Source organism: Candoia aspera, chromosome 2 (assembly GCF_035149785.1).
Source record: "Candoia aspera isolate rCanAsp1 chromosome 2, rCanAsp1.hap2, whole genome shotgun sequence".
Classification (NCBI taxonomy): domain Eukaryota; kingdom Metazoa; phylum Chordata; class Lepidosauria; order Squamata; family Boidae; genus Candoia; species Candoia aspera.
Window position 1 is genome coordinate 198,125,836 of NC_086154.1, and position 21,730 is coordinate 198,147,565.

A 21,730-nucleotide genomic window follows, 5' to 3' on the forward strand; every position below is an offset into this window, starting at 1 on the left:
GCGGCATCCTGTGGTGCCAAAGCAAACTCACCGGGGCACTGTGGAATATTTTAAATCTTTTCAATGTCCATTGGCAAAACTCTGCTTTCAGCAGTCTCTCGGCTTAGGGGCACCAGGAAAAAATCACTGAGACACTAAGGGCAGTGTGAACCAAGAAAGTTTGGGAACCTCTGGCTTAGGAGTTAGTGAAAGAAACAAAGTGGTGAGGATGTGGGACACATATTATTGGGCAGTTTCAGGAGAAGATCTTGAGAAAAAATGGAAATGGAAAAAAAAGAATGAAGAGGGAAAAAAACCTAGAATGAACATAGAACAAACACAGGAAGAAAGAATATCAGTCCTGTATGACAAAGAATTAGTAGATTGATCTCCCAACAGAATGAACTGAAAAGGAACATAAAGAGGATGAGGAATCTTCCTGGAACAGTATGAAAGGAATTATGGTTCAAAGTGGCACAAATGTGTGTGGAGTTACGCAAATGGGAGGTATAAAAATCATGCATGGTACAATGATGAACAGAAAGAGGTTGGGAAAATGCAAACAAGAGAATGATCACAGAAAACAAGGGATGAGAGAAATATATTTTAAAATGTGTATGGAGAAGAAACAATAGTTGCAAAAATGTGGTCAAAGAGAATAAGGTATAATTAAGCTTAAAAGAGAAAATGCAGAGTAATTTTGATGAAAAAGAAATCATAAATATGGGAAGAATATTCACTAAAGGTAAGGCTGCTGGTATAGATGGTGGATCTGTATAAAAAAAGTCATGCATGTGGTTTATGGAGTGGCTGTGCAACTGGTTTAATGTGTACAAAGGCTGCATCTGGGCTTTATACCAAGGGAAAAGTAACAATTGAATGCAGAAACCACTGGGGGATTCATTAAATGTTCCTGGGATAAACTGTTTGGCAGAATTCTGATTGAAAAGATATGTAGAATGCAGCTTTATGCTGGGCAGAGTTTGGCTGTTTAGCAGGCCATTCTTGCACATCTGTTGATTTACAGAAGGGATATGACAAAGTGAATTGTGGAATGTTTCACATAAATACAGAGTTGAAGGTTGCTGAAAGCAATAAATGGTGTACAATGGAAGTAAAGTATGGCTGAGAATTAATTTAACACTGAAGAGGGAGTAAGACAAAAAGGTATGATGACTTTGATCATCAGTTTTTTAATCTATTCATGGATGAATGCATAAGGGATGCTCATGCTGATGTTAGAGATATGTTAGTTGAGGTTGTGAATGTATGTGTACTTTTATAAGCAGATCATGTTTGTTGTTGGCTAAAAGCAGTGTTGTTGGTTGATTGATTGTTACTTTCCAATCTAGACCTTAGCCCTGGTATTTTTCTGAAAGTCTCCCTTCAAAATACTAACCAAGTCCAACATTGTTGCCACATACCTGACCAAAACATTAGTACATGAAGGTCTTTCTGATGCTAACTCTAACCCTGATGTGGACATAAAAAGAAAAAAATTATTTATACAAGATATTTATATTGGATGTTGCTAAAAATTCAAGTACAGGATAATTAACTAATGCAGAGACCTTCCTTTCCTTCCTCTTATGTCCCAAAGATCCCATTCAAAGCCAGGTTTCTCCAAACATAGTTAAGTTTGGTCTGGGTATCAATCTAGAAACATCAAAAGGAAAAAAAAACTGTACTGGCCCCAGAAGAAAACAAAAACAAATGTATTTATTCTCCTATGTGTTTTGAATAGGAGTTTCTTGACAAAACTTTTAATCAGCATTTTACATTACAAAGTTCTCCTTCATAAATGAACGATCTATGCAGAAAATCAATATGGACCCCCAATTCAACTGTTAGTTTTGGAAGGCTATCAGTTCTGGCCTGCAAAAATCTGGATGACCACAAGATGGTAGCAGAAGGACACAGACATTGCTAATCCTTTGTCACTATTTTGCAGTCATCTGCAGTGTGCCTCCAATATTTGTTGGCCTAGGTTTTTTCTTGGAAAAAACTCACTAACAACATTCTTAAATGTCAGAATAATTGAAATCTAGTAGTTTTCATATCTGTCAGACCAAATCCTATATTGTGGGTATGCCAAAGAGAAGAAATGCAATCTTTAGCTTACTCACTCAGAAGTAAGCTCCCTACCTTCAGTAGGAGCTACTCCTAGGTAAAGGTGCATTGGGTTGCAACCTTACCTTTCATCATTAAAAGAAATTCCTTCAACCATTAACATTAGAAATGTACTCATTTCAGATATTGCTTCTGAATTTACTTGCAGTGTTCATGAACTCAGCCTGGAAGCCAATTTGGTCATTACCATTAAATTTCTCAGGTCTACAGAAGAAAAAACCCTTCTAATAACTTCCCTTTTTTGGAGGATTAGAGCATATCTGCATTAAAGAATCTGCTTCTATTTGAGCACTAAATGTTTGAGCCGGAAACTGAAAAACGTTGAATGTCAAACCAGTAGCGCATTGAGAAGAGACATTTCTTCTTTCGGCTTCTAACTTTCCCAGTTTTCATTAATTCAGTGCTATATGGGAGCAGTGGCTGAGACTTATGGCTGTTGCATTGCACCAACTTGGAGAAGGCTGGTGGACAAATTTGAGGTTTACCTTAGTTTTTGAACAATCTAATTCTATTCATATTCTTATTCATTTATAGAGTAGTATTTGGAATCCAGTGCATCTGCTTTTCTTCCATAGAAAAAAAAGGATTACATCACTAACATTGCTGTATGTATGTGCTGTGTGTGTGTGTGTAACTGCCTTAATGAAATACATTCAAGACACTTAACAAAAGATCCTATCAGCCAACCAGGTCATCTATTCTACATTTTATCCAGTCTACTCTTATTGAAGTGAAAACCATCTATCTATCTATCTATCTATCTATCTATCTATCTATCTATCTATCTATCTATCTATCTCATTTATAGGACCACCCATCTCACACAAAGCAACTTTGGGCAGCATACAACAATTGGAAATTCTTGCATGTTCATTATCTCCCAAAACACAACTATTCTATGGAATCAAGCTGGTTATTTTTGACATTTCCTGAAAGAACAACAAAGGCACTTTGGAATTACTGACTCACATCACATACTAATCATCTGGCAGATGTTCTATATAGTTTGATTCAGAAGTCAATAGGTGAATAATCATAGAAAAAAGCTGACAATGTTGATGTTGAGCTCTTCCTCACAGCTGCATTAAGTACATTTCTCCCAGCTGTAATGCCAGTAGGAAGTTCAGCCATGCAAAACTCAGTGACCAGAGAAAAACTGAATGAACTCATCTGGGACCTAATTAGTGATACATCTTTTTTTCAAAGGTTTCCCAGACTAGCAGGTTTGGTTTGGTTTTGCCCTACAGGCCTGTCTAGTGGCATTTTGAACTAGATGCCAAAAAAGCCGTTCTTCCAGAAGACCAGTGGACTCGCCTATATAAGGAGCTCATGTCATATCTAACCAATGCTTCTTTATGTGTGCAGAGGCCCTGCACAAGCCAGGTATACAGTCTCTCTTGCTACCCAAGCCAAAATGGCCATAGAGGACAGGGCCCAGCAACTAGATGAGGAGGCATACCTATAGTGAGTTTAAAGCAGCAATTAGTGGGCAGATGCCTGCCCCTGACCATGCTATCACTCACCTCATCACCAGGGCACCAATGATCATCTGTATAGTAAGATTTGTGTTAGGAGAAAAGGGAAAACAGCACTTTAATTGCAGAGCAGTAACAATGAATTTGGGTTGCCTCCACAGTGGATTGGAAATGCAACAGGTGGCATCATGAAGAAATGTCCTTTAAAATTTTTTACTAAAGCATCTTTGTACCATGGTGAGCAGGACATGAGAATGAGCCCTTCCTGCCTCTTATGCAAAACTGGGATGTTTTTTCTTTCAAGGTTCATTTTCCCTGGGGGTGAAGACTAGTTCTCCATCATCCCCAGGGTGCAGCAGGCAAAATAAAGGTGTTAAGTTACAGGAAGTCAGATTCCAGTTCAGTGTTGGGAAAAGCTCCTAATGTCAAGAGCAGTGGAACCAATTATCTAAGCTGGACTTTCCTTCACCGTATGTATATGAAGGAACTTGCTTGCTCCTGGCTCTTCCTGAAGCCAATTTCAGAAATTCCAGTCCAGATTGCAGTGATTTGGCAATGGGACCAGTTAGGTGCTCAGTCTGGATTACAGCCACTACAGACCATGAGTGATGGTCTGCACATTCCCTATCTCTTGCTCTTCCCATCCAACAGTCAAGTATTGCTGGTTGGTCCAACTGTGGGCGTGCCAGCCACTGCTTGCTTTATACTTTTGGGGATTGTTCCCTTCTCCCCATTCTTTTCCTATGTTCCCAGGTGTTGGTACAGAGGTTTGCTCCCCTTCCTGCATTCACTCACTTGACCCAGATACAATCTCTGTAGACAAAGGGCTTCATCTCCACCCCAGACCATACGCAGGGTAAATTCAAACAGATGAATGACTTTCTTCCACCTCCTAGAAGAACAGGATGGCCAACTACAGGATTAACCATGTTCTCCACAGTACCCCCAGATGAGGGTGTTGTGGGTTGCTGGTCACTAGCCAAGTTGGTGGGATAGGTACCCCTTAGGCCAGCTAGTCCTATATCCTGTTTGGGGAGGATGGGTGATGATCTGGCTGGCTTTAGTTTTATCTAATTCTCTAAATATTGGCCAGCACCTATGTTCTCTATCTTATTTTATTTATTCAATTTCTATAGCCACCCATCTCAGCAAGTGACTCTGGGTGGCTTACAACAATAAAAACCATAAAACAGTTGAAGCAATTACGATTAAAACAATTAAAATAAAAAATAAATATACATGTCTCCCAAGTAAGCAATGTATGGATGTTAATATAACCAAGAGACAGGGCCATTTCTGCACTCAGGGCCCCAGGCCTGGACACATAACCAGGTCTTCATGGTCTTATGAAAGGCCAACAGGGTCAGGGCTATCCTGATCTCTGAAGGGAGAATATTCCGGAGGGCAGGAGCTATGGCAGAGAAGGCACTCCTTCTAGTCCCTGCCAACCAACATTCCTTGGCTGACGAGACCCATAGCAAGCCCAACCTACCAGATCGAATTGGACGGGTAGAAACAACTGGGAGAAGACGGTCCCGCTTTCTGCCATTCTTTCTTCTTCCTATCTTCTGCTCCATCTTGCAGGGGGTTGGGGAAAGGCCGCCTGATCTTGATCACAGACCTCTTCCTTTCATGCAAACTCTTTCCTCTCCTGCTTCCATGTTGACTAGTTCTGCTTACTTTCCCCAACCTCATGACATGATTCTGGTGTGACTTCTGATGGAGGCAGGGTGGAGCTACCAATCCAATAACACACCTTTTTGCAGCTCCCACCCGTCCAATTACATTAATAGATTTTTAGCAATTTTTATCAGACTTTTTTCTTGAATTCAACTGTTTTGGGGTGACTTCTGCACATACCAGCAAATTTCTTCACATACAATGAAGAATATAATGAATTTTCGAAGAACTCTCCTCTCCATCTAAATTTCAGTTCACTATCTCTGTTGAGGACTGAAGGAGCGCCTGTGCCCAGTATTTCCGAGCTCTTAGTTGTTGGGTAGCCCTGCAAAGACGCCAAACAGGAAAAGAAAAACTGATCAGTAGAGTTGATCATGGGGAGAAGAATCAATAGACTGGGCCCACGCTTCATCATGGCTTGTTCAACTAGGATTCATTAAACAGAGCAACATCGGCTGGCATACGTGAACATTCCATGTGGTTCGCCTTGCCGCGTGCCGTCTCTCATCAGCTCCTGTAAAATCGCAACCTTAACTCTCGATAAATTCATAGTTGAAGCATCGCGCATAAAGCGACGCGACCCAGAGAAGCAAAAAGCCTGCACGGGGTGCGAAGGAGGGGCGGCTTGCACTCCAAAAGAAGCGGAGCAGCCACTCTCCTTTCAGCTGACCTCTGCCCCAACAAAAAGGAAAAAGGCAACGGAACCGAGCAGGAAGCTCCCGGCTCCCACACGCAGCTGGGATGGCGCCTTTCCCGCCGGTGGTCGGAGGAAGGTGGGCACCGAGGAGGGGCTAGGAGGCCGGTGGCCGCGCAGGGGGCGGGGAAGCCGATGGGTCGCCGCCTCCTCGCGGGTTCCCCTCTTGTGCAACTCGACGGTCGGCGCGTCTCTACGTTCCGCTGTCAGGTAGGGCGGGCGCTTTCCTTTTCTTTTTCCTCTTCCCAGCCTGATGCTCCTGGTTCTCCCGCTCCCCGCCAAGTTTCTCTGGGGCAGACTCGCGTTTCTCTTCCCCCCCCGGGGACGCCTGAGAACCAGGCTCCCAATCCGCCGCCGCCGCACTTTTAGGCTGCAATCCTGAAAGTGCGCGGAGGGAGCCGGTCCCATTGCGCGCGCAGAGCTTTGCCCGAGGCAAAATGCAAAGGGTTGCTTCGATAAGAAGAACGCGGGACGCGCGTTTTTTCTATATTGAAAAGTAGCTTGGATGCTTGTTTTCCCGATTTGGGAGGGAGGAGAATCTCTGTAACTCTGAGGAAATTCTCCCAAATTCGCCTTCTCTGTATGACTAGTATCTACAACAGATTTTTTTTTCTTTTTGGCACTATGAACCGATGGGATGTATCAATGGCCGCTTTTTGTAAATATTATTTTGTTAACAAGATAAGAGTCTATAGAGCGAGACAGCTTTAAGCCTGGTTAATACCAGCCTCCCCTGAAGTCTATTTCGTGTATGCATTTTCCTCTAAATGAGAATTGCCGCCGAGTATAACTCCGAAGTTGCTGTAAAGTTGTCTTCATCTCGCGTTCCCTCTCCGCCCTTGAGGCGGGAGGAGGAGCGCCATTTATCAACATTGGAGACAGGTGGCTCTTTCCAAAGAGCGAGGCCTTCGCTTGGAAAGTGGCGGCTGAGCGTTTCTACCTCGGATATGGGGAAATGTAGTCGCGTGGAAAACCACGGTCTTAATATAACCTTCAGCAGAACTATGCGGAAGGTACGCAGAATGTGCTTTCAGAACAGGGAGGAAGCCTGGTTTCGGCTGACTGAATTGAAGAGGGAGCTGATCTTCTGCTGTTTAAATCGAAAGGAAGCTCCCTAGCAGCTTAAAGGCTAACAAATGCGGTCCAGGGACAAAAGTGGACTTTCTCAGATGCACAAAGGGGTGCTTTGGATTATCAAGGATAATGGTGCAGGTCTGCAGAAGAGCAGTTGGAGAAGCACAGAGAAACAAAATGCAAAGTAGTATGGAGTGGGATGCACATCTAAGTTTAAATAGATGTGAGGATAAGTGCACTCACCATTCACAAAGCAGTGGTGTAAATTTCCTGTTACTGGTAATCTGACTATCAACTCGTGGGTTTCAGAGCTCATAATCTCAATGTTTAGGCCACCACATCCTTTGTAAGCCATCGGCTGTAGTCTACTAATCAGGTGTAAAACCTTCATTTTTACCGTAGAGAATTAGATGAAGAGAAGGAGTGCTGATAATTTTGTTCTATTTTTGCAGTCAAATAGGAGCTTGGACTCCTAAAGGATTTTCAATAAATACTCAGAAATAGAACATGTTACTTGAGAAAATTCCTTGACTGTCCAATAGTTTTCCAAGTCTAGCAGTCAAGGAATTTTAATTTTTGGTTAATAGCAAATCATGTTTCACTTTCAAATTCTGGCACAATTTGTGGCAGCTTCATACTGGAGTTTATTTTTGAAGCTCTTCTGTTCAAATATATTCTTTTTAAAATCAGTAATAGAAGATTGCAGGTGGCTGAAGTATTAGACTTTATTTTGTTGCGAATAATTGGTTTTCTTGTTGTTTTTAATTTTCTGACAGGATATTGGCATGTTTGGCCAATGTATAATGTTACAGTTGGTTACTGCAAGATTTGTGTTAAGATCAACACCACCTTTTAAATGTTTTTTCCTTCATCCTAGCATTCTTTAAGATAATCCTAGATGGAACTTGAAACCATCATCACATCTGGTAGCTAATTTAAATGGCTCCACCCATATTCAGTCTTAAAACTATTAAATGTAGACCCTGCAGCTTCAAAATCAGCTACTCTTATTTTGTACCCCTCCCCTTTGAATTTTTCTTCATCTTGCCTGTTGAACAGTTCTAAAGAAATCTACAATTTACACACTTTTCATGGCCTTTGAGTTAGCCTAACACAGTTTATTATGTTGTTGATTTGTTAGATTTATTTCCCACCATCCCTTTATCTCCATCCCAACAACAGCAGTGTTGTGAGTTAAGTTGAGCTGAGAGAAAACAACTGGCCCAAAGGTGAGTTTCTGTAGCTATGGGTACTCTTGACATGGATCGCTCTGGTCTTAGACCAACACCTTTGTGTATTATTCTATATCACTCTGACTAGTTGTCTTTTTTTGTCTGTATTTCTGTTATTCTTGCATTTCCTCTCCCTCTGATGTTACTATTTATTATTTCTTGCCTAGAGTCAATCATATGTTTACATGCCTACCAATTTATAATGCTTCTTATCTCTTATAAAGCAAAAACTATTGCACAATACATTTCCTTTCTTAATGCAGCTGAGATGGTATTTTGAGTAAGAGGAGATATCTAGGACTTTTTTCAGTCTCCCATACAGACAAAGCTGCCAACTTAGATGTTAGTAGTGGAGAGAAGGGAAATGACTTCAGCAAAGTTCAGAGGCCTGATCTTCAAATAAATTGTATTATGTTCATTTTCTATAAATCGTATATTATAACAGATTTTTTCTAGCTCCTAACTGTATAGATAGTCCTCGAGTTACAACCGTTCAGTGACCATTTGAAGTTACAACAGTGCTGAACAAAGGGACTTACAACCGGTACTCAAAGTTCCGGCTGTTGCAGCACCCCCACAGTCATGTGAACAAAATTCAGGTGACTGACAACCAGCTTGCACTTAAAAGGGTTGCTGCGTCCCACAGTCACATGGTCACTATTTGCGACCTTCCTTGCCAGCTTCCCCCAAGCAAAGTCAATGGGAAGCCGGCAAGGAAGGTCGCAAGTCACTAAGGTAAGTCTCCCCCCTGCCTTTCTTTGCTCACACACACCACACCCTCCTTTTCCCCTTTGCTCACACGTACCCCGTGCCCTCTTTCCCCAGCCACCCTGCGCTTGCACACACCCTGTACCCTCTTTCCACAGCTTCTATGTGATCACACACACGTACCCTGCACCCTCTTTCCATGACCTCCCTGCAGTTGCACCCACCCCATGCCCTCTTTCCTCAGCCTCCCTGTGATCACACAGACCCCGCATCCTCTTTCCATGACCACCCTGCAATCTCATGACCCTGCACGCTCATTCCCTGGTGTCTCTGAGTTCACACCGCACAGAGCACTCCCTCCCCCAACTCACACGTGGCCTGTGCCGTGACTCTCAGAGTGTCCCCTGCACTCCTTACCTGGGACTCCTTCCACTTCCCGCTTAATGACCCGCGCACCTTGGGTTATGATGACAACTGGGACTGCCTGGGTTGCCGTTGGTAAGTGATGCGGTCACATGACATCACACTTTACGACCACATTGCATTTCTCTTGCTTATTCACTCTTTTTTCCCCTTAAAAATAGTTAATAAATAATTTTAAACATGAGCATGTTTGAATGCCAAAATGTCTTTTTAATGCTAACAGTTTGAATCCTATTTTAACGGCAGAAATAAGTTAATCTTTACATTCACTGACCATGTAACTCAAGGGTATTTTACATATGGACCCAGATTTAAGACTTAACAGATAAATCTATCTAGTTCTCACTTTTTAAAAAATAATGACCCCCCCAAATAATGCTTTGGGGTCTTTTCAGATTTGGTTGAGATAATTTGCTGTATTTGGGCACCATTATGTTATTAGACAACTTTCTAACATTTTGAAGGAGCTTATTTTCCAGTTTATTAGTCAAGAATACATGTTTAAGTACTCTATAACATTCATTTGTAAACCAAATTATTTTTTTGTATCTCTGCTAAAAGATGCTTGGAATGACTATTTCTATAAATTATTCCCACTTATTTTTATTAATTAACTTGATTTGTGTGGAAGGTATGCATCTCAAAAGCATGGATCCTTTTGCTGTAAGAAGTGATGCTACTGTTGAGAGATTTGCACTAGAGAGACCAGATAGCTACCTATTTGGGAGGGCATTCCTGATAAACCTGCCAATTCAAATAAGAAGCCTGTAACTCTCTTGTCACACAACAAGCAGGGTTACTTTGCCTCCCATAGAAGATGTGCTCTTGAAAGATACAGGACACCTGGAGCTTGACACCCATTGCAACACGTAGTTTTAGAATTCTCGGATCCATTTTTTGCTGAATTTCCTCCAAATTGCTGAAATCTTCTCCTTAATTGGCATCTTTCCAAGCCCCTAGAGCCTAGACCATGGTGAATGCTTGTCTGTAAATGCCTAAAGATGAGTGGCTGCGAGTAAGCAGTTCAGTTTTCCTGGCACTTTGCCTCTTTTTCTAAGTTGTTGTGAAAAGAATAGTTGTGTAATGGGAAGAGGAGGGGAAGTGGTTTTTAAAGAAGTGTATGGGTTACCCATTTGGACTCTGTGCTGTTCCAAACAGGTCTTCTAAATAAGGCTGTAGGTAACAGATTTCAAGCTTGCTAAGAACAAAAGATACTGTTGTGCAGGAGCACAATGGCCTTCTCTGTTTTTTGCTTGGGTTTTTTCTTTTTTTTCTGTAGCTTTTGGCAGACTTGTTTCTTTCTGCTGAAATTCACTTCTTCAATTTATAAGAAGAAATTATCCTGCCATTGCAGGATGGTCAAAGTGAACTAGGTTTTCTTATTAAGGTGGTGTCAGTGGAAGCATTGATTGTTATCTCATTCCAGCTGAGCATCCAGCTTGTGCTTCAATGGGATTTTTGTGAGGGTGTCAGATAAGCTCCACAGGCGAGAATGGAGGGTGCACTGCAATCGTGCTCAAGAATGGATTGCTCCCACAGGGAAGAGAGCTTTGAAGGCAGCCAGCATGGAAAGTGTCAAAGGGGGGAATCTGTGACTTGGCTAAATAATTTATGACTCTGGTCCCCCACCCCAAGGCTTTTAGAATGAACAAACACCCCTTTGAGGCACTACCTTTTGAGGAAGCTACCTGTATTGTTTTCCCTTTTTATGAGAGATCCGTCTTCCAGATTGACCCTGGAATGAATGTGTAGCAGTATTCACAAAGCCATCCAATCTGTGCAGTGTCTTGTCTCCTGTATGCACAGAGTGGTTTGCAGGAATTCTCTAGAGCCCTTTTCCCATGGTAAGCTCTTTGTTTGACATACCTGAGTGTATTTTGGGTGGACCATAGTATGAAATCTTGCAGAAGTTCTTCCCATAGAGAACAAGGAACATAATACCTAACAAAATTACCTTATTTTCAAAGTTGAATGGATTTTTTTTTTACAACAGTAATAAATTGGTTTATGTACAGGGGAACTCCATCTTTCCCTGCTATTACAAATTCATAATAAATTCTGAGCGGAAAATAAAAAGAGAGGAAAAGCTTCTAATAGATGATGGTTTTAGTTTTTTTGTTGGGGTTTTTCCCTTTGGCAGTAGCTCTCTTCCTGCAGCCATTCTTGGGGGAAAAAAAGGAAACAGAAAAGGGTTGCCACAAAAATTGGTACACAAAAGCTGGCTCTTTTTCTTTTTACAGCACAGGGTATAGAACTTTTTTTTTTCTTATCAAGAGACACATGCCCTCAAGAATAATTTGTGGATAGGTCCTGTGTCAACAGTTGGAAGGGCTGAAGTAAGAAATGGGTCAGACAGAGCCAAAGAAGAGTAAGGCTGCCTCTCCACATCCATTTCCAGGCATCCAGCAGCTGTGTGAAAGGCAGATGGCTGGGCCACAGGTCTGCAGTTGATGGCTTGAAATGTATGTATGCTTCAAGCTTAAGGAGACTTTATATTTAGTGCTGGAGAACAGAAAAATTATAGAAGTTAAGAAAATCACATGTTGCTATAAATGTTTAAGGGTCTTCTCCCAAGTTCCACGCATCTCTTGTGCAGTGAAAGGCTTCCATTTGCGTAGATATAATGACACGGTATACCCTTGAATTACATGAAAAATGATCATGGGAGCCCTGTAAATTGACTACATAATCCTGTGCAAGTATAATGTCTGAATTTTTTTTAACATGATCCAGTTATTCAGTGGATTATAGACCTGGTGTTACTTGCAGCCTATGAACAGTTGCTTCAAGCCATCGATTATTTATGAATGATGATAATAAACTATGATCATTCTTTGCTCAAATGGTTGTGTAAAATTAAATACATGTATACATAAATGATAATATCTGACCACAGCTATATATACTGAAGATCTGTGTAGGCCCTATGTCCTTGAAGGGACAATTTTATGAATAGAATCAAAAATATTTCTATCCTTCCTGTACTGGGCCACGTTTTAAAAAAACTTTGTTATTTACTGAATTTCCAGATGGTGCTGCTCTCTAGTTTGTTACAAGTGCTATGGAAGTTCATTGAACATTTCATATTGGCATTATGAATCTGGATAATGCCCACCTGCCAAAGTGGCTCACACAACGTAGGTTCCTTGCTGAAATGCTTGCATTTACCATGAACATTTTCAAGAGAAAAGCTGTATTGGCTTCCACATGAGACAAGAGAAAGATAATTCAAGGGCCCGCTTGTGTGAAAGCCAATGCTTTCACCACTGTATATGTGTAGGCTTTCTTCCTACAGACATTACCACTGAATACTTCAGAGAACTTGATGCCACTTGAGAGATTATACCAGGAGTGGAACTTCAGCACTGAGCACTCTGGTTTTGATAGCTCTTAACCAGGGTTATAGTTATGAGCCATTGTAGAAGAAAGTTATTATATAATGAAACACTACTGGTTTATAATAGGGGGATAATACTAGCTTACCATGCCACTGTAGGGATTAGTAATTTGTGGGGCATGTTTTGAGTACTATTCTGTTTAAAACTACTTTCCCATGGATAGCAATCTGTGTTTTCTATTCCTGAACTTCATGTGCTATCTGCAGGTTCAGTATGGTTTCACAGGATGTCCCTTGAAGGGGTTAATATTTCTGCTTTATATAACCAAGTGTTATCAGTCCATTGTCCTTTCTAAGTAATTAAACAGTTCACATCTGTGGAATGCAGTTGGTTATACTTCGTATCTCTCTTTCCATTGCACAGAACGTTTAAGCTAGTTGCTTATCCATCTGCAGCTTTTCCTAACCTGGTGCTCGTCAGGTGGTGATATGACGCACAGAATTCTTGGGCAACAACTCATCCAAGTTAGGGGAAAACGCTGTAATATTTTTAGCTAACATGCTTTTGTCCAACCTTTTTTGGAATGGTGCTGTGGGACTTCATTAAAAATCCAAGTAGAGTAGTGTTAGGACCAATAGTTTATCAAAGAGAATTCCCTCTGTGTTTTACACAAATATATCCAATAATGCTGCTTGGCAATAACAGTTTTCTAATATCTTCTAGTGTTCTAATATTTAAAGGAGTGAAAATGAGTGCCTCACTTTATTTCCTGTCTTTTAAATATAGACAAGATATTTGCCCTTTCATAGCTTTATTTGTGGCAATTCTGCATGAATTTTCAAAGATGGCAATTATGAGTTTTAAGGTGGTTCAGTTTCTTCTCTGAATACAATCTTACCGCTTCGCTTAGTTTTCATCAGTATTGGGAGGTGAATTTGTCATTGCTTTCCTTAGTAGAGCAGGGTAGGTTTTACAAGTATCTTTCTCTTCAGTCTTGGTGTTTCCATCTTGATGGCTTGCACATGACCAATAGTGTTATATCCTTCTCTGTGTGTGTATTCATAGTCAAATAATTATTTTTACCACCACCATGAATGTGTTACAGTAGTAATGAATTTTATTTAATTAATCATTAGATCTGTGTCCCACCTTTGTTTTTCCAGGAGCTGAAATGATATACATATTCATAGCATTTCCTTCCCTCTTTCAGGTAGGTTGGGCTGAGAGATAATGACTGGCCTAAAGTCACCTACTGAGATTCTGTGGAGTAGGGCAGATTGAACGTGGATCTAGACTCACAATTTAGCCACTGGCTCTCAGAATTCTAAGCCAGACGTATTCACGTCTAATGTTTGAGATTCTTCCTCTCACTGCAGCAATTCCACAGGCTTCTTGAATGCAGGTAGCTAGCTAGCTTTGTCTGTTTTTTCTAGTGTATGTGTTGGAAGCAAGGCTGTAGTTTACTACTCCCTCACATATTCCTGAGTGTAGAGCTTCAACCTTTGATCTCATTATTTTGTCTTGGTTCATCCTTCCTGCTTTCTGGGCATCTTAAACTCCATGTCTCAACATTTTTGTGCCTTCTCAAATTCCTTTGAACTTAGAGGTTTGGTCCAGTTTCCTCTTTGTTTCCATTTTCTTACTTTTCTTTCTAACTTTCAGTTCTGCTTTTTCTTTAGAGCTTGGCTTAATTTTGCTTTTTTGGGCTAATTTACAGTACGCTTCCATATCATAATCTTAGCAGAGCCCCACACTTTGGTAAAGAAAACAATTACTTTTGTTTAATTATTAAAGGACAACATCTTAAGAGGTTTCATGAAAGAACTCAGAAATCTTTTCAGATTTGGCTTTCTCGTGAAGTTTTGTTTATTTTTAATTTTTGCATATTGATTTTAAAAAAAATATTTTAATTTTGGAGGTTAGTGAGTCATCTGGGAGTACCATGAGTAACAGAAGTATTGGGTTGGTGACCACCATCCTAAAGAGAGAGGTTTTTTTAACTGTGCTTATTCTCACTTAAGTATCTTCTCAGCTGTAAGCTTCGTCTTTTGATGTCTTAATGCTTCCTTTTCAAACTTCCTCTTTTTTTTTTGTATGATTGCCAATGTATGAATCTCCCCTTCTAGTTTTGAAAAAAAAAAGATGCAAATCTATAAAACTAAAAGCAATGGCAATAGCCAAGGCAAGTAACAATGAGTGATTTCTGTCCTTCAAATTCTTTTGCCTGCTTTTCTCAGTTGTGTTTCCCAACCCTGACTTTCTGGAGAGAATCCTAAACTGGGAAACTTCAGGAACTAACCTCAAAAAACCTAAAGGTACTTTGAGGCTGCCTCCATCTTTGTAGATGTTTTTTCCTCCCTCCTAGGGCAGCTATTTCCTACAGTATTAGCTTCCTATACAGCAACTCTTCTCACTGATGAGGCAATTTGAATGGCAAGTTTGATGAGGGCTTCTGAACAGAAGGCTGTTCTCCTAGCTGAAGAGTCATTCAGTGATAAGCAGAGGCTTCCTTTGAGTTTCAGGTGATTTGATGGCCTGGGTCTGCAAGCCCCTACTTTGACTGGTTTGCTTGTGACTTAGCCATTATCTGTGAACCATGTTACTACGGCTTGTACTGTGTAAGCTTTTTACTGTGACATGTAAAAGTACAGTTTGCAAACCTAGCCAGTGTAAAAGGGAGCCTTTGTGAAAGTCTGCATTCTGGAAAAAAAAAAAAAATCCCCTGCACCCAGGCTTAAGAATGCACAATGTTTATCTAACTTTGAGGAGAAAAAGTGCTCTGTTTGAGTGAACTAAGAGCCAAAGGGACTGACATGTTAAAATGAAGTTTCACAATTCCACTGAAATTTCCTACGCCCCCAAAACTTCCTTGTGTTACTGATTCCAGGAAGGAATTGCTACTTTAGTTTAGCAACAGCTTTACTGGAACTGTAATGTAGGGAGAAAAAGTTAATCCCCATTCCTAACACTTCCCCTTTCTGATCCTATTCATTCTTCCCCTATGGCTATTATTCTCCATTTAAGACAGGACATAACAATTAAGTGCATACAATTTTAATATATTTTTCAGAACTTTAATCCAAGCATATAATATGGGGTCAATTTATAGTTTTATAAAGTTTGGGTGGAAACAGAATTAATACTTTTACATTATTTTTACATCACATCATCATCATCACCACATTAGGCTTTCTGTTGAAGGGTGGGTCTTTTTTCCCTGCTGAAGACTGGTAGACTATTTTTGTCCTAAAATATTTGTAGTGGAAGTAGAATACAAACCTGCTTAGGTAGGGTTTTCACACATTTCCAGATTCCTTGGATAAAACATTAACCATATTGCCTTTCACTGAATACTGGTTAAATAATACAACTTTTAAAGCAGAGTTAATCCAGTGAATTAGCACAGGCATCCTCAATCTGGTACCCTTCAGATGTGTTAGGACAAATTCCCATCCCACATGGCCAATGTTATCTTTTTTCCTCCAAAATTAAAAAACTTCATTTAATTCTAACATTTTAAATACACAAAATAAATCAACCCCAGTTACATTATTAACACCCACACATATTTGATCTTTTTAAAATTTAGAAATAAGATTAAAATTCTAGCTATGTGCTTATAATTTTGGAAGACAAGTTATACAGTTAACTTGTTCACAAGAATACATGGCAGACCGTTATCAGGCTTATTCAGATATTTATTACACTTCATATGGTCACTTATTTTGCCTAATTCACATGTAATGTCTGAAGGTAAATATGCAGGACTTCTTGTTTTTTCCCTGATTAGGGAAGAAATGACAGCTGATATAATTACTATTAGGGTTGTGACAGAATGGAAAAATGACCTTTCTCACAGAGCCCAGGCACAATTTTCCTTTGTTTCAAAGAATTGTCTTTCTATACCTTTACATAGATTATTCACTCTGAGATACTACAAGCTTGTTAAATTGTTTGGAGGGGAGTGCTTTATTCAGAATGCAATACCAAAGCAAAACAAAACCCATAACTACCTCTTTTAACATAAAAATAAATATTTTAGAATACAGGTAGTCCTCACTTAATGACCACAGTTGGGACCAGCAACTCCATCACTAACTGATGCAGTCGTTAAGTGAAACATATGACCATGCAGGACTTACATCAGTTCCGCTGCAATTGTTCAGCGTGACATCATGCGACCATGACTTGTGACTTACAGCTGGCTTTTACATTGACTTTGCTTCTCAGAAGCCAGGTGTGAAGCTTGCAAATTGTAATCATGTGACTGTGGGGACACGGCAATGGTCATAAGTGTGAGGACCAGTCATAAATCTGCTTTTTCAGCACCATTATAGCTTGAATAGTTACTAAACAGGGCAGTCATTAAACAAGAACTACCTGTAATTTGAAAATTGTATTGAAATTTTGATAAAATTTGAAATTATTAATATATCCAAGAAAAGCAAAAATACACTTATGTTGTGTTCCATTATGTTACAACTATTTATTTATATTTTTCCTTTCATGTTCATTTGTGTATCATACAGACAAAATGGAATGTACTGTACATTAGGATGAATATACCACTGGGAAGCATACTTACTTTTTTTCTTACTTATTTGCAGCTTTCAAAATACGTTGCACCACTTATGTTGGTTTTATACCCTTTTCCCCTGAAGGTCATACAGATTATATCCAGCGTGATCATAAAAATGTCTATGTAGTCTGTTGTGAGAAAGGAAAGAAGTAGAAATGGCTGTGTATTTACTGAGTGACTGCTATGGAAATAAGAGCTGAGTATGTCAGAAGAAACATCAAAGTAAGCTGGGCATAGTAGGTATGGGGTACTTAGGAGGTTGTGTGGTAAAACAATGAATGGGTGCTGAACAAATTGAAGATAGGTGGTTCCTCAAATATCCTGGCTTTGTAGGTGACCACCAGCACCTTGAATTGCACCTGGAAGTCTACAGGTTGCCAGTGCAGCTCACAAGATTGATGCTTCATGGATGTGTTTGAAAGTAGTTGATGTGATCCTCAAAAATAAAGTGAGAAGTTTACAGAAGAAAAGGCAGTGCATGAAGCTGTGTACAGATGTGATCGAAGCAAGGATAGTTTGCAAGCTTAGAAAAGTATGGAGAGGTATGGTGAATTGTGTGACTCTGTACTAGTTTTAGCTATGTTTCCTTTCCTTTTCTATTGTCCTCTACCTTCAGTTTCTTTCCCTTACTACTTTCTCTTCTTTCCTCTTAAAGGGGATACCATATCCAGCATATGCAAAAATGTAAAGCAAAGTTATGAATGGCAAGCTTCTATACAGGTTTGAATTTATGTGCATCTGTCCGTGTACATACCGTAACTGTATGGTTAAATGTTAATTACCAAGCATTAGTCTGTCCAACACCTGTTACGAAAGGTAGACCTCATTCAACTGAATGACAGTAGAGCTAAGCTGATCTGCCACCCTCAGATATACAGCAGATTAAAAATAAAAGAGCTGGTTCTCCCTGATTTTATCTTCCCTTTCATTTATAGGAGCCTAGTTCTGAGAAATGTCAACAGAAAACTGTAAGGCTGGAACTTGATGATGTGTACAGAGGAAGTCTCTTAGATACCTGAAACGTTCCAAATGGTCTCTGAAATGCTGAGGAGGAAACTTCGTCACTGTGGCATCCTACGGTTTAAACCTCTTTGGGCATTAGTTTGTACAGCTGGAATCTGGTCTTACATCATAATTCACCAGAAACCATCCTACCAAGATGATGAGCATTTGGAATTGACTGGTGAACATCCTAATGCAATAAACTGTTCCAAGATACTGGAGGGTGACACAGAGGAAATTCAAAAGGTAAAGCTTGAGCTACTAACAGTTTCCTTTAAGAGGACCCCAAAAGTGACTGCAAATGATTATATCAACATGACAATTGATTGTGCCTCCTTTATTAAGAGGCGGAAATATATTATGGAGCCTCTTAGCAAAGAAGAAGCGGAATTTCCCATTGCATATTCAATAGTGGTCTATCATAAAATTAATATGCTTGAGAGACTACTGAGAACCATATATGCTCCTCAGAACTATTACTGCATTCATGTTGACAAAAAGTCCCCGGAGTCTTTCTTGGCAGCTGTAAAAGGGATTGCATCATGTTTCCACAATGTCTTCATTGCGAGCCAATTGGAGAGTGTAGTGTATGCATCATGGAGCAGGGTGCAAGCTGACCTCAACTGCATGAAGGATCTCTACAGGAGGAGTGTGAGCTGGAAGTACTTGATCAATCTCTGTGGCATGGATTTCCCCATCAAGACCAACCAAGAAATAGTGGAGAAGTTGAAAGCCCTGAAGGGTGAAAATAGTCTAGAAACAGAAAAAATGCCTTCAAACAAGGAGGTGCGTTGGAAGAAACATCACGAAGTGGTTGATGGTAAGGTAAAAAACATGGGAATAGACAAAGACCATCCACCTCTCAATACACCCATTTTCTCTGGCAGTGCCTATTTTGTTGTTAGCAGGAAGTTTGTGGAATATATATTAGAGAACCGCAAAATTCTTGCTTTTATAGAGTGGGCTAAAGACACGTACAGTCCTGATGAGTACTTATGGGCAACAATTCAGCGAATCCCTGAGGTTCCTGGTGCAGTCTCCGCCAGTGACAAATACGATGTTTCTGATATGAATGCAATTGCCCGGTTTGTGAAGTGGCATTACTTTGAGGGGGATGTGTCCAAGGGTGCCCCTTACCCGCCTTGTAATGGAGTTCACGTCCGCTCCGTATGCGTCTTTGGAGTTGGAGACTTGAGCTGGATGTTACAGAAACATCATTTCTTTGCCAACAAATTTGATACTGACATCGATCCTTTTGCAATTCAATGTTTGGAGGAGCATTTAAGAGACAAAATGCTACATCAACACAGACACTAACATGCAGCGTTCTTTACGGTACACGTCTTTGTCATTTGATTGAAATGGCAAAAAGATACTGAGCATATGATACCCCCTTGGAGGGTGATTATCTAGCTGATTATGTCCCCTGAGCTTTCTTAATTCTCTGCTTTTTTCTAAAGTAGTTCCATCACAAAAATTCTCTTGCAAAGCGCAACAGGACATTAGGCATGAAACAAGATCCTCAGCTTTACAGAATGACAGACTTCTACTCTGTTAACCTCTCCTCTGTATCTTTTAAAGAATTGTATTAGAAATTCAAATAATCTTGATCCTTAGATTGTGTAGCCACTAAGACTATTTTTCTTAGTGGAAGTTGGACAATTTTGAGGACAGTGAGGAGCCAAGACTAAGTAGTCATCATGGAGTAAGATTTCAGATTAACAGAAATTTTTCAGTTTATGAAAAGGGTATTTGAAGTGTATTTTGTTTATGTCTCTATAGTCAGATTACTGAATTCTGCCCCCTCCCTTTTAAACTGTACCAGCAATATATACACCAGATATACTTCTAGGCATAACTTTTAGGATAGACTGTATTCTTCAGTTGTGTAGCTGTTGCTAGAGAAATGTAGGAGAAGCTTGCCAGTTAAAATATTCTCAGGGAAATAAAATGTGTGCCTGCTTGTATTCATTTCATATATCTTTATGGCATTTATGTTTGCTATTTGCCATACTATTTGTCACTTTTCCATAAAGGGAGAACAAACAAATCAGCAGAAGAGTTAATTAATGATAGTTCCTATCATTATTTTTATTCTGCCTGCTACTAGGAATATTTGAATCTTCCAAACAGGAAAACCTCGTTCGTTCAAGTCTTGTTTCTATACTAACTGTATCAGCTTTTCTCTTCTGAAGGGGTTATGTTAACGTACTTCAGTTCTTAGTAGATCTGGGCAGTAGTTGGGATCCAGAACAAGGCAAGATCCAGAACAGGCCAAATAAGTGCTTCCTTTTACAGCTAGAATTCTCTTTTTTGGTCCAGCTCCTGATGCTGGCTTTGGAAATAATTTTTGGAGATGGCATGAAGTACAAAATAGGAGTTCAGTTTCCTGCTGAACATCCAAGTGTTCCAGAGTAGCCCATAATTAAAACTGCACTGGATAGAATTCTTTCTGCCAGCTGCAATAAATTATGTCAGATTATATTTCTATACTTCTGAGTTTTTACATGTTTTATTTCTGAGGTAATTTTAAAAAGAAGACAAAGTTTCCTTCAAGTTGAGTTAAGTTCTTGTTGACCTCATGGGGAAGTCCATCAAGTTTTCTTGGCCAGCATTTATAGAAGCAGTTTGCAGTGCTAAGGATTGTGGGGTTTTTATTTTATTTTATTTTATTTTAACATCTCCATGTAGTCTTACAGCCTGGTAGACAAGGTGGTAGACAAAAGTAAAAATGATGTTTTAAAAAGAGGACAAAATTGTATGAGGCCCATCAATCAACCAAGTAGGATGAGCTATGATTTAGAAATGTACCAATAGGTGAATGATAAAAATACTCAATTTCTCAAAGTGCAGCTCCAGTTATATGTGGGAGACAAAGTTTCTCAAGAATTATTTGCCATGAGGTTGCCTGCTGACTCCACTTTGGACCTAATGACCACCTTCCTCTTTTGAGCACAAAACCTCCTCTCATCTGATCACAGGTAAAATAAGTTTCTGTAGGTTTTCTCCCTCAATGTCTGTGATTTTGCTTAAGATATCCTTATTAAAGATTTTTGCTGCAGATCACTGTTGTAAAATTTTATATTGTTTTGTACATCTTTTTGTCTATAGACTCTCTTTTCCAAACATCATCTTCCCTACTTGATCTTGGCCCTACTCTCTCTTGACTTGGAGTTTGCAGTAGCTGATTAAGGGGCTTATGTTGAGATGTCTGGCTTGGCATGGTCCTAAAAATCACAGGATCATTACTGAAAATCATAGTTTAACTATGGAATTGGGCCACGGTAAGACATAGCAGTGGCTCCTGACTTAGCTTTAAAAGGATTAAAAGATTCAGCAAGACATCAATCAGGTTATCTCACGATACAGCTTGGATTCATTTAACATGTAAATGAATTCTCTGACATATCTGAAAT

General features: G+C 39.8%; 1 protein-coding gene across 1 annotated transcript; it reads left to right on the forward strand.

The window, feature by feature from the left end:
- The first annotated feature begins 7,857 nt into the window (after window positions 1-7,857).
- Window positions 7,858-21,505, forward strand: GCNT1 (glucosaminyl (N-acetyl) transferase 1). The gene is made up of 2 exons (XM_063295157.1): window positions 7,858-8,265; window positions 18,251-21,505. Exon 2 carries the CDS (start codon window positions 18,342-18,344, stop codon window positions 19,629-19,631), a length of 1,290 nt encoding a protein of 429 aa, XP_063151227.1. The 5' UTR covers window positions 7,858-8,265; window positions 18,251-18,341; the 3' UTR covers window positions 19,632-21,505.
- Window positions 21,506-21,730: the final 225 nt, after the last annotated feature.

Coding starts and splice junctions, on each gene's coding strand:
- GCNT1 (XM_063295157.1), top strand. CDS start 18,342: ATGGTCTCTGAAATGCTGAGGAGGAAACTTCGTCACTGTGGCATCCTA.